The sequence below is a fragment of the Heliconius melpomene genome, chromosome 13, assembly GCF_056956725.1.
Source record: "Heliconius melpomene rosina isolate 202511_hmr_F chromosome 13, ASM5695672v1, whole genome shotgun sequence".
NCBI classification, from domain to species: Eukaryota; Metazoa; Arthropoda; class Insecta; order Lepidoptera; family Nymphalidae; genus Heliconius; species Heliconius melpomene.
Genome location: NC_140401.1, coordinates 8,934,590 through 8,948,158, shown reverse-complemented (window position 1 = coordinate 8,948,158; position 13,569 = coordinate 8,934,590). Strand labels below are relative to the sequence as shown.

At 32.9% G+C, this 13,569-nt stretch overlaps 2 protein-coding genes across 2 annotated transcripts; both read right to left on the bottom strand.

The window, feature by feature from the left end:
- Positions 1 to 564: 564 nt before the first annotated feature.
- On the bottom strand, positions 565 to 6,023 carry LOC146532861 (proton-coupled folate transporter-like). Its single transcript, XM_085196049.1, has 7 exons — positions 5,055 to 6,023; positions 4,493 to 4,649; positions 4,309 to 4,410; positions 3,829 to 3,966; positions 2,758 to 2,841; positions 2,243 to 2,399; positions 565 to 1,618 (listed from the first exon to the last, which is right to left on the bottom strand). The coding sequence occupies exons 1-7, from the start codon at positions 5,898 to 5,900 to the stop codon at positions 1,564 to 1,566; spliced, it is 1,539 nt and encodes a 512-aa protein (XP_085052175.1). The 5' UTR covers positions 5,901 to 6,023; the 3' UTR covers positions 565 to 1,563.
- A 150-nt stretch (positions 6,024 to 6,173) lies between these two features.
- On the bottom strand, positions 6,174 to 13,400 carry LOC146532860 (proton-coupled folate transporter-like). The gene is made up of 7 exons (XM_085196048.1): positions 12,466 to 13,400; positions 11,404 to 11,563; positions 10,979 to 11,080; positions 10,315 to 10,452; positions 9,256 to 9,339; positions 6,648 to 6,804; positions 6,174 to 6,451 (listed from the first exon to the last, which is right to left on the bottom strand). Exons 1-7 carry the CDS (start codon positions 13,288 to 13,290, stop codon positions 6,376 to 6,378), a joined length of 1,542 nt encoding a protein of 513 aa, XP_085052174.1. The 5' UTR covers positions 13,291 to 13,400; the 3' UTR covers positions 6,174 to 6,375.
- Between the last annotated feature and the right edge of the window lie 169 nt (positions 13,401 to 13,569).

Genomic DNA, 13,569 nt, shown 5'->3' with positions numbered 1-13,569 from the left:
CAATAAATTTTTCCATCTCTTTACCCTCCCAATAGCAGCAAAAGCTTTTCGACTTAACTCTGCTATTTGAGGAACCCATGTCAAAGAACTATCCATCCTGATACCCAGATTCCTCACGCAAGTACCAAACTCCATCTTGCAATCATCAAGCATTACGGAAGGAAGGAGGGAGTAGTCAATTTTGGAGAGTTGCTTTGAGTTACCGAGGATGCACAGCTGAGACTTGGTAGGATTTATCGACAGACCAAATGATTTGCTCCAGGTACTAATAATGCTTAAGTTAAAATTGATATGCCGTATAGCATCAGCAATATCATCAACTGCCGTGGTCGTATAAATCTGCAAGTCATCAGCGTAAAGATGAAAGGACAATGTCAGCAGTGGAGTTAAGAAGTTTATAAATATAGAAAAAAGTAACGGAGAAAGTACACCACCCTGAGGTACCCCAGCACTGAGTCGATTGTATGAGGACTGTTTGTCATTAGCACGAATGCATTGTTCACGATCGACGAGGTAAGAATAAAACCATTCAATAGCGTTTTGCGATATATAGATTTAAGTAAAGCTAAAAGTATATCGACATCAATTGTGTTAAAGGCATTAGAGAAATCTAATAAGACTAATATGGTAATATTTTGCTTGTCTATTCCGCTTCTTATATCATCGCATACTTTGTTAAGTGCTGTAACAGTGCTGTGTCCCGGCCGGTAACCAGATTGGAAAGATGATAATATATTGTTTTTCACTAGGTACAGCGAGAGTTGGTGATGTACAATTCTCTCGAGAACTTTGGATAGAAAAGGAAGAATAGAAATAGGCCTATAGTGTGTGAAAGATGTAGGATTGGTAATTTTAGGTATAGGGATAACATAAGCAAATCTCCAAGAGCTAGGGAAGGAATTGGTAGTAAGGGAACAGTTAAAAATATGACAAAGTACAGAAAGCACAACATTCAATGTCATAAGAATCATTTTACGGCTCACCCCATCAGCGCCAATTGCGTCCGACTTTATGGCAAGAATATGCCGTCTAACATCCGTGACAGTAACTGAAGAGAAATTGAAAGGAGTAAAAGACGGGAAAGGTTGTGAGGAAAGTGACAAGAGAGTACTGGATTTCATTCTCTGGCTTAAGAGGTTCACAGCAGTAAAATGCTTATTAAGTTGATCAAGATCCATTCTGTCGTTTATGAGTGTAGTTTTACGTTGTCGCCCAATACCCATAGAATCGAGAAACTTCCATACTTTAGCAGGACTATTATTAGTGACTGACTCGTGTATGTGTTTTCGTTGGGCATCCCTACAGACAGAGAAATATATAAATGGCTGTTTAATTTTTTATACACGCAGTACTTCTCGTTTAAATTTGTCACCTTTTACAATTTATACCTTTGTTCTTATCGTGATGCGGAACGTGAAATTTGTATGGAACCCCACGAGACCGACTAATGTATGATCAGAATATACAAAATACTTAAATATTTTGTGTTTTTTTTATTATTCATGTTTCTATAAAATACATTTCTCAATTGTACATCACACTATTTCCTCTAATTTTTCGCATCTAGCTGGGATTTGATACCATTTTCCTGTCTTTTCTATGCTCGAAGTACAACCAACTGTAAACAATAATATTATTACTAAGAATTAATAAGAATGCTATTTAAAATATTATACTTCTAAGAATGCCCAAAGCACATCTTTATTAATTGTAATTGTAATGTTTTCTTTAATTATTTTTACAGATCGAATAAAATATTAAAGGAATAAAATTTGTATGAAGTTATAATTATTTTCTACGATCCCTAACGCCAAAGCATGTTTTTGAAATAGAAACGAAACGTTGCGATTTCGCTTAGGCTTCTCACTGGTTTCCTAAATTGTGAATAATGTTAAATATGAATAAAAAATATTTAATAACGGTATTATAATTGCTACATGCAATATAGAATCGAATGCAAGGTAGACAAAGGGGATCGTATTAAGAGAGTGGCGGAACCGGGAAGAGAAGACAAAAATAATTCATTCGCCGGAGTGGGAATTGAACACACGATTACCGCTCTAAAAGTCAAACGTTCCTTATGAAGCGATGGCCACAACAAACTATTCAATTACACATTCCACTTTTGGCTTTAAACATTATTTTTTTCCCAGATTTCTTTCTCTACATTCTACTAACATTACAACTCTAACATTTACAGAAACAAATAATAATTAAAATATAATAATAATAGTACTCTCACCCCAATATAATTACAGCTGGCACGGTAAGCAGCGCACCGAGCAGGAACACCGCCCCGGGGAGTATATTCAACGTGGCCACATACGTCCGTGAGTAAAGCGGCCCGTATACTATCGGCGTCATTGCTTCCGCCAGTCCAAATAGAGAATTTACTTTACCTTCAAACAAAAAACAAATAAAGTATGTAGATTAAAGTATGTATATTTAAGTATCATTTTCTAGAGGTCATCGCTTTAATAGTTGACGATGATTGTCGGTTCGATCTCCACTTAGGGGGAATGAATTGTTTTCATTTCCTCACTATGACAATCTGGCAAATTGCGAAAAAAAATCATCAAAAAAGATGTTGATATTTTTTAGGATTTTATTATATAATCTACATTGCTATTGTAGTAGAATATTATTCCAGAACAATTTAAATTATTTAATTTTTTAATTTTATTTAATGATTTGCCAGCGAAATCTGCTTTGATGGCATTCTACATATAAATAGTTTTTAAGCACAATTATATTTACCAAATTCCTCGCCACTGACGAGTTTCGTCGCAATCGACCGCATAGCAATAAACGATGTACCATTTAGAATCTCGAGCAATGGCGCTGCAACAAAAGCTTAATTTTAATATTAAATTCTTTAATAAATAACAATGTTGTATAAAATATAAGAAATATGGTATATTTTCTTAAAAATATTTCCTTTTTAAATTATCAATTTCATTTGTATGTGTGTGATATTGTTTTAATATTTGGAATTGATTTATTCTTTTCACTATTCGCCCGATTTCGAAACAATTATATATATTGATTGGCGGAACTCAACGCTATTCTTTGTCTTGTCAGACCGGTAACAGTGTCTTAATAATAGATTTCCTCTGCTTACCCTACGAAGGGAAAGCTAAGCCCCTTAATAGGGTAAGCAGAGGAAATCTTACCCTAACAAGGGAGGTTATATAGGTATTTATGGTATATTTGTAGAAAATTCTAGCTATTCATAACTTAAGTTGAGACATTTGTGTGTCACAAAATTATTAAGTAATTTTGTGATTTGTGTGTCTCAGCTATAACATATACATATATGTATGTGATGATTATTTGAAGCTATTTTAAATAGTTTATGTCATTTCATGATATCATAATCCTATTGTAGATAAAATTCTTTTTGCGATCATTTAATACTGCGTATGTATTATTTAAGATATAGTTTATCGTACTGCCTAAATGGCCTACTTTTACAATTTCATAACTGATAAGGTTTTAAATTAATCGGCTTATATTTTTAGGTATTTTCCTTTCAGCTCCACGCTTGTGTGCTAAGCATGCTGCTGCTGGCGCTGCCGTTGCTGCTCATCTAGTGTTAAAACACGTGAAAAGTGGGGAAAGCCCCACTTTTCGCAGAATTCTGCCGCGTTTTACGTCGACATCCGAGCGAAGAAATGAAAATATAAATTAATAATTTATTTCCTAGAGTGGGAATCGAACCAACAACCAATTGTTTACAGTCAAGTAGTGTGAAACCGATTATATATATAAATTATTTTATATATACTTATATACATATATAAATATAAATAATCGTCACTACCCTACCTATATATATTTCCAAATTATTTCTAGCGAAGGCGTACGCAAAGGCGCCAACGATTTTACTCATGCATGAGATAATTGCGAGCAGAGTGTCGTCTAGCTTCAAGTAGTTGCTGAACAGACTTATTGAGAAAGCAGTACCTGTAACGAATTACTTGTGAATAACGCAGTAGGTATATATTGTGTTCCGTAATATATTTGGGCTGTTGCGGCGTTACGGAACAGTTTGGCGATGATTGTGGGTTTGAATTTGTTGGAATGTTTTTCTCTGTTCTTATCATGATTTATAGAAACACAATTATTTTTTTATTATTATTTGTTTCATTTATTTAAGAATATAAAGATTTTAATAAAAATATAGGTTTAAAATTAAATACAGTATTCTTATTAAAATAAAATGTAAATGACAAAATTATAAACAATAAAATTCGTGAAAAACACCTTTATTTAATAATAGTATGAAATTTATTAAACTTTGCTTACCTATTAAATTCGTGACAATACTGTACGTCGACCACATGCTGAACATAACTTCGTCCCAGTTAAATCTGAATCTCGTAAATAAATACATAATTGTAAATTCTCCTGAAAAAGCCCGAAATATTTTTATATGCAATTTATATTAGCTGAAATATATTATTATCATTAATTATTTATCAATATTTACCTTGTAAGGGGCCGAATACAACACACACACACGTAAGTAAAAGGCAGACTCGCAGCCTTCTGTTACCCGGGCCCTTCTTGAAGGCCACTTTAAAGGTTTCCATGACGAGAGCGACATCAAAGAATTCCCTTATGAAGCCAAAACATCCGCTATGTTTCTGCAAATATTTTTTGTAACTAATAAAAGTTCATACATTTATTTGAAGTTATCGTAAATATGTTGATTCAATATATTTTTTTATTATTTTGCAGCTTCACGCTTTATGCCGCACAAAGTAGGGTAGGCAGATGGAACTTGGAAACTTAGTCTTAAGAGACACGTCGTTCCCATTAGGACATTTCTGGAGGTATTGCGTGTTGAATGGAGGGATGACGCGTATTGTCTTGTTACCAGAACAAGAAAATGAAAACATAAAATATTTCATTTCTTCGAGTGGGAACCGAACCCATAACTTGTCGTGTTTGCTGCAATACGTTTGTGCCTCTACATCACGACTGGCCTCTGATCGAATATTTTCGAAAATAATATTTATTTAAAGAAATGGACGTGTCATAATACTTACTCTTTTAACAACTTTCTTTTTAGGATCTTCTAAACAAAAATAACCATATATAAGACTAAACAAGTAAAGACTAGCTGATAGAGAAAATACTCCGTAGTAACCTATCCAACTAAGCAGGACTCCACTAAGAGCACTGCCAATCGGGTAGCCAAGTGACATGAAGAGATTTACTAAGCCTACTCTAAAAGTTCTATCTTCAACAGATGTTATATCACCTATGTAACTAAAAACACCTATAAAGTTCGTAAACCAACCACCAGTAATGGCTGGAAATATACTTTCGGTTAAAGCAGCAACTTCAGCTGGAAGCTCGTAAAAAAAGTACGTATTTAGAATGAAACCTATACAAGTCAGGAACTCCCCAACTATTGGCAATAATATGCAAATCTTTCTTCTTCCAGTTTTATCACTCCACGCCCCAACAAATAATATTATCATAACAGGAATAGCCGTTTGGACCACATTCTTCCATGCTTGGATTTCTGCAGTGTATGTTTGCACTTGTTCTTCATACTCTGTGTAATTTGCCGTTTGCCTCGACTTCAAAGCGTCACAGACTTCCTTTCCAAACTTCAAATTTACCAGACAAACTTTTTCTAGATTCAAATTTTGAGTGGCCAGCGATGCTAAAATACTTGGCATTATGTAACAAGCCATAATTGGTTCTACTGTTATATTATTTTTGATTAACTTAATTTTTTCTGAAAAAGTTAGTTTTTTCTTTGTGCTTTTATTATTTATGCTGCTATCGTTAGGTTTCAGCGGGGCTGTTTCATTTGGTTCATCTTTGTTCATTTCTTGCATATCCACGGGGTCCGCTGATTTAGTATTTTCAGATTCAGCCATTTTCAAAAAAACGAATTTCGCGTTAGACTTAACCCACTTAAGAAAACTCACGCACTGTTCACATTCCACAGATTTCACACCATCTAGAAGCCTCAATCTCTAATAAATAATATAATTAACTGAATTACATATATTTATACTATGATTACTTTTATAACAAGTGAGGTCAATATTTGTAAAGTCGTCAGACATATTGATAAGGATACTTTTAGCTAAGGATATTTATTTGTATTAAAAATAGTATAGGATACTTATTGTAAATAAAACATAATTATTTCACATTTATAAGTTTATTTCAAAGATTAACATAGCTACCTTATTTTTATAAAAGATTATTCTAGTGATTCATGAAGTAGCAAGCCGTGAAATATGCTTAAACTCGTCTACTCTTTCATGTTCCGTTTGATATCATTTGTTCCGCATGAGCGGGATTGCTTGTATACTTTGGTGTCGTAAAATTGTGTATACTTTTAAATCACTGTTCTGATAATTCAATACCTTTTTCCTTCTTCGATCTCGCCTGATTCCTTAGATGTTCCCAAAACAGCAATCTGTTGATAATAAGGCATACACGAGCTAATTTATATGTGCATTGAAATAGACAATAAAATTATCTTAAGTAAATAATATGAATAATAAAATAGAATAATAGATGTATTATATATAATTCGTGACTTGCACTTGTACTATTTATACTTCGTGCATAGTATTTTTCCATGAGCATCTAGAGTTAAAGTGTTTGCTTACATGAAAACAACTACAGCTGGCAGCGTCATGGCTGATCCCAGCAGGAACACAGCGCCGGGCAGCACGTCCATAGTGGCCACGTACATCTTTGTGTACAGAGGAACGTACACCAAAGGCATTAGATTTTCAGTTAACGCAAATATGGAATTCACTTTTCCTATAGAATAAAGAAATTTCTTTAAGTCTTTTTTTTTTTGTTTTTTTTTTTCGCTAACATTGTATCTCGCATACACCAGGGCAGGCAGATTCAACCTAGTTTTCGTTCCCATTTTTTTGCCGCCCGAGACATGGCGGCGTGTTGAGTGGCAGAACTCAACACCGCCCTTTGCCTTATTGGCGTAGTTAGAGCGAAGAAATGAAGGTATACAATATTTTATTTCCCCAAGTGGGAATCGAAATCTCAACCATCGCGATCACACGTTTGTCGCAGTTAAATTCTACATTCAATTTAGTATAATGCTCTTGTTAATTAAACATAGAAATTATTCTGTAGTATTATAGTAGTGCTCTAATGAAAAAAAAATAGACTAGTATTACTTTAATTACATGATTTTTTTTTGTTTTAATTAAAAATATATAATTAAGTAATGTATCGATGGTCAAGGCAAATTTATTTGTAATTATTTCTGAGTCTACAATTCTTATTTATTTGTTGGCTTTATTATGTATCCCGGACATACCAACCCTGCTAGGGGTAGAGTTCCCATTAATAAGACACTTCCTATCCGCTCCCCACTTTCCTCAGAATTCTGGAGACATTGCCATATTGAGTGGCGGAACTCAACGCTGCTGGTTACCAGAAAAGGCTCTTCTTAATTTTGGTAAAACTAAACGTGGTGGTAAAATAGTAAAATTTAAGAAGAGCTTCAATCCCAACTCACAACTATCGTGTTTACAGTCATTCGCTTTACTATTGCACAACGATAACGTAATTTTTATTGCTTAATTCCCTAAAATATAGCATATTATTAAAAAAATATGAGTTTTACACAAATTAAATTATAATAAATATACAAGATAAGTATGTAATACTTTTTCCTTAAGACAGCGACACATTTGGCTAAGACTCGACTTTTATTTGTGAAGACTATCTTTACTACGTTATATTACCATTAGATCAGTAACTCTCGTAATATGCTACTTTACTAGTGTAGTATTTACGTTTACTTTATATCAAATATTATACTATTCATAAAATATTTAAAAATATATATAAATAAAAAATATATATTGTTGCGCAATAAATGAATAACTGCATGAGATGCTAGTAACGAAGATGAAGAATGGCAAAAAAAATAGTAACGCATTCGAAATCAGATCGGTAGGTATGTAGCAATCTTTTTTCCAGCTTCACACTGCACAGCAGCGTAGGTAGAGGACGTTTACTGTTAAGACACTCCGCTCTCCACATTCCGCTGAATTCTGGAGACACTGTGTGTTGTGTGCCAGAACTCAACGCCGCGCTGTGACCCGACACTAGCGAAGAAAGGAAATTTTAAATATTTCATTGCCTCGGATGGGAATCGAACTCACTACCTGTTACGTTTACAGTCACAAGCTTGTCTAAGCCTTTGGGTCACGACTAGCCTCGACGTATCAATCTATTAATTAGTTTAAAGCTAACAAAGGCCGCACATCGGCATAGCGTCTGCATTGTAAACGGGATAGTTGTGGGTTCAATTCCCTCTTGGGGCAAAGAGCGCGGCATCGAGTCTTGCCACTCAAAATGTAATGTCTCGAATATTGACGACGGTAATGTCTCGAATATTGGCGATGGTGCCTGGAGAACGGAATATCTTAACATTTCTTAACTTAACATCAGTTAAGGCATCTTCTGCCTACTCTGCTATACCCTGAATACAGCATGAGGAAAAAAAAGAATGTAACAATATCAAATATTACTAAGATAATAAAAAATTGGATAACAGAGTGTTTTAAGTTTATGTTCTCTCTGTCTATCGTGCTGCATACGAGAGATGCATCGGAATACAAAACAAATGAAACGTAAATTAAAGAGTAAAAGAAGTAATTTATGTGCTGCTCCATAGAAATTAGAATACCAAATATTTGGTGACGCATAACAATATTCATTAGAAGTAACGTGCAGGATAACTTACTTGTATGTGACCTGACCTAATTTCTTATTTTACACACGTTATTAATATTACTGACTGGGCATTTCCTCTTAAATAGGATCAAAGTTACATGTACTTAGAAATATGATGAAAATATGAAATATTTAATTTCCACGAGGAATCGAACCCATAACGACGTCACGACGGGCCTTTGTAAAATACAGTATAGGTTTATTTATATTTACAGATTTTATCTATATATATACAGCTCTTCCGTAGGACTTGGCTGTCGTCCAGCCAGTCAGTTCAAATCCCACTCGGGGGAATTAATTTTTATTTATTAATATTTTTATTTCGTCCGCCACTCAACACGCAATTCCTCAAAAATTCGGCTGGAAGTGAGAATGGCATGTTTTAACACTAGGTTCCCTCTGCCTACCCTGCTATATGACCTAAAAAAGAACGACCATAACGCCTTAGGTTTCTGTTCTACTAAAAAAAAACTAAAAAAAAGCTAAGTTTGCTAGTGTTACCAAATTCATTCGCTGCCACCAATTTTGATACGGTAGACCTCAAAGCCAGTAATGATGTCCCATTCAAAATGTCGACTAATGGTGCTGTAACAAAATGTAACAATATATTAATTTTGTTAAATATGTAACAAAAAGTTATAATAATAAACTTATATTCATGTGTCAGCTTCACGTTTTCGTTTTCGAAAGCCCCACTTTCTCCGAATTCTGGAGGCATTCATCTCCTCTAGTGGGGATCGAACCCAAACCAGGTTTTACAGGCACACCTTGTGCCGCTACGCTACAATTGGCGCCTATTTAAATTTAAACACTAATTAATGTTTCAGAGTAAAACTGTAAAAGAGATTAAATATCAAAGTATTTAAAAATACTGAAACAAAGCCATTATCATAATACAACAATTATAGAACAAGTAAAAATTATATTTAAAATAAACAGGAAGGATTTTTTAATGCTTATCATAATATTTTTCACACATTATAGTTTCACATACACACATACATGTACGTATAAGATTAATTAAATATAATTAATATTTTCCATTCAATTACGTGTTTTCTGTCAACAAGATAGCTTGAGTAACGTAGTTGTAGGAAAAACAAATACACAAGTTCTCTTAGTATGTCTATTCAATTGCACCGATATTACGTAAGGGATGTTTTGGAAATTGAACTTTATCCTCATTGGACAAATTATAAAAAGGTGGATGATTTTATCTGATGAACATGGTACATGTAAACAATTCTCGTAATAAGAATAACAACTTTTATGCCTATGAAACTTTCAGAAATTATTCTATACTAGTAGTTTTTAAAATAGTGGTTTTTAGAATTGCTTTTGGAAAAAAACCACCAGTATTTTTTTTTAATTTTTGTTTTCATATTATGTCTAAGATTTACAAGCCGATACTTTTACATTATTTTTTTTTATGCAAAAAAGACAAGGCCATTATACAAAAGGCCTACTATTAAGCTAAGCTCAGAAAAAAATCACTAGCGTAGACCCAATAGTCGGGCTGTAAAATCTAAAGTATTTTAAAAATTTGAATATCAAACTTACCAATATAAAATATCCTTTCGTTTGGTGCAAAGCAGTATACAAAGGAAGCCATAATCTTGCTTACAGTTGATATTATTCCCAAAACAGAGTCATGCCATTTCAAATATTTACTAAACACCAAAATGGAGAATATAGTTCCTGAAAATGATTAAGTTATAATTTATGGCAATAATGAGGTTCTTATTCTGAGGCAATATAATAAAATTTTCTGAATTAAATAAGAAAGGCACAAGTGTAAATATATTATGCTCCTAAAAAATAAATTTCAAAGTTCAAACATATGCCTATTACTTAGCTTACAATTTAACCAATAAAAATCCGGTTAAGTGGGAGTCGGACTTCCGTACTAATATTACGATATATAGGTTCGTGGATCAAGGGACCATAGATCTTAATATTAATTTCAGCCTGATACATCTTGAGACAAGATCTTGAGATAAATGGTCTTGACAAACACACAACAAAGTGATCCTATAAGTTCTGTTTTTACTTTTTGAGGAACGGAACCATAAAAAAATATATATCTCTCTCTTTTAATTTAAAAAATCTTATTTTCTACAATTAACTCGGTGTGCTCGCGCATATTTATTAGTTAAATTTCACATCGATTTTAGAATTACTTTTTATGAGTTTGCAAAAAGTTCATTTATTCAACAAGACTTACCAAACGTGTGGGTCACGAAGTTATATGCTTGAAATATACTGAACTTCAATGCGTCCCAGTTGAATCTGTACCTTGTAGATATATACATTATCGATAGTTCACCTGAAAATTTAATTTAATTCAACCGTCATGACATAGATGTATGTATATTTTTGATTATTCCAGGTTCGATCTCCCTCCGCAGAAATGAATTATTTATACGTCCTACTCGCTACAAGATAGGCAAAAAAAAAACAAGATATATAAATTATTTCCTAAACAGTTTAGTAACGTGGAAAATTGAACGAAAAAAAAAATCGAGTTGATTAAACGAGATTTAAATTATTTTATAATCCATCGACCAAATAAGTAAAGCTGTTGAAAATAACATTAAATATTTTTTACGGAATCTGAAAAAAATATAATACAATAAAAAAAATACTTACCATGCATTGGTCCGAACAAAATGCTTACTACCACCAGAAAGGTGCAGATACGAAAACGTCTGTTGTTTGCGCCCTTCTTGAATACCACTTGTATAGTTTCTTTTATATTAGTGAGATCGAAAAACAATCTTAGGTAGTGGGATGCACCTTTACCTACGTGCTAAAATTTAATGTGCACATATTTACAAAATATTATTTTACATATATTATGTAATATTTTAAATATGCACTATTAATTGATTTAAAAAAAAGACGAATATTCTAATATGATGATCTACATGGGCTTGAGGATTGATTGATTTGATATTCCAACTTAAGAAATAGCCATAAAAAGTTTCATCAAAATCGATTAAATAGTTCTTGAGATATGAGTATATGACAACTTCTTTCATTTCCTACAATCTTCCCCAAATATTTCAACGCTCTTCAAAATAAAGCGATCCATCCTTTTAAATATTTCATATACCTAAAAGTGCTATAACTCATATTTTCTCTGTTTACATTATGACACTTCTGTTCCCTACGTTCCATGGAATTCTTGAGGCATTACATATTGAGTAGTGAAGCTGAACGCCAATTAAATATTTCATCCCCCGAGTCAAAATTGAACCTATAACCATCGCGTTTACAATCGCACTCTTGCGCTACGACGCGACGGTGTCGTGTTTTTATATTTTAGACTTGGCAAAGATAATCTAGTAAACATCTAACCTAGTGTACAAACACTACAAAATTATAATAACTTTTATACTAAATATCCCTGTATATTAAAATGTCGAAAATTAATTAAACAGATCACGTCATCATATCAATGAGTGATCGATATGTGGATTCGCAAAATTATCAATTACTAGCTTTGATAAAATTAATACTATAGCAACTGACTTTGTTTATAGTAAAAAAAAGTGAATTAAAACTAAAAGTAATATTTTTTATAAATTTAGAATAATATTATTTTTGATATTTAATCTGTAATTTTTTATATGCAGTTTTTTTAATATGAGTTCTCTATTATACTTTAAAGTAAGAAAGTTTGTTTTTTAAATAATATGAGTTACTTACTGTCTGTTGTTCTGGCGTGCGTGGAGGATCCTTTAAAATGAAAATATTGTACAATAAATTTATAAAATTCAATCCCGCTACTATGCCATAACATCCATAGAAGCCTATAGTCTTAAATAATATTCCACTGGTTCCCATGCCCACTGGAAAGCCTACTGTTAAACTAAAGTTGATGAGACCCATTCTAAATGTTCTATTCTCATCGGTAGTTATGGCACTTATATATGAAAACAAAGTTAAGAAGCAAACACACCACGAACCACTTATACCATCAATAATGGCGTCAGTAAAGACAAATACTTCTAAAGGAAGCTGATAGAAAAAATAGTAGTTTAAGATACCGTTGACACTGTTAAGTATTTGTCCTGTTATAGCTATTATAATAAATATTTTTCTATAGCCAGTTCTGTCAGCCCATGATCCTATGAATAGAGCTAAAACACATGGCAGTGTTGCTGTGATATAGGTTTTCCATGTCATAGCCCTTGCAACGAGTTTCTGTACATCTCTTTCATATACGTTGCCTTCTTCTAGAGTTTGTAGTTTTAGAGCGTCACATATTTCTGTTGTAAAATTTAAATTTACTCGGCAAGCTTTCTCTAGGTTTAGATTCTGTGATGTCAAAGTTCCTAAAACTATTGCTAATATAAAAAAGAACATCGTCGGTTCCACGGTAATATTTTTCACGACGTAACAGCATGTTTCCCTGAAGGTTCTTTTAGTTTCTTCTTTTTGTTCTTCCACATTTTCACGTAACGGATCAGTTTCTCTAAATTCTTCATTTTCGTTTTCATTTGCGACACGATTCTGCCCTTCAGAAGGCATATTCAATTGGATTTAATCGTCCTTTTTATATAAGCACTAAGGCAATAAGCACATGATTTTTGGTAAAAAAATAAACAATTACTAAAGAATGCCGAATAATCCAGTCATATATTAATATCATTAATCGTGTCTTTCTAACATTGAACCCACCTATTCCTCATATCTGATAAGGTTCATTAATCTTCTATGTGTCGTTTCATTTTACTTTGTGCTAACTGTTAAACATATTACAAGTCAAATTTGATAAAGGCTTGTGAACTGATATTGCTACATCGAATT

Bases quoted from the DNA above. Each gene is read 5' to 3' on its own strand.
- LOC146532861 (XM_085196049.1), bottom strand. From the start codon at position 5,900: ATGGCTGAATCTGAAAATACTAAATCAGCGGACCCCGTGGATATGCAA. The intron at 2,842-3,828 runs GTAGGGTAGTGA...CTTTTGTTGCAG, and splicing joins TAATTTGGAAATATATATAG to CGCCATTGCTCGAGATTCTA. The intron at 1,619-2,242 runs GTGAGAGTACTA...TATTGTTTACAG, and splicing joins CCAGCTGTAATTATATTGGG to TTGGTTGTACTTCGAGCATA.
- LOC146532860 (XM_085196048.1), bottom strand. From the start codon at position 13,290: ATGCCTTCTGAAGGGCAGAATCGTGTCGCAAATGAAAACGAAAATGAA. The intron at 11,564-12,465 runs GTAAGTAACTCA...ATTAAATTTTAG, and splicing joins GCACGCCAGAACAACAGACA to CACGTAGGTAAAGGTGCATC. The intron at 10,453-10,978 runs GTAAGTCTTGTT...AATCATTTTCAG, and splicing joins CTTCGTGACCCACACGTTTG to GAACTATATTCTCCATTTTG.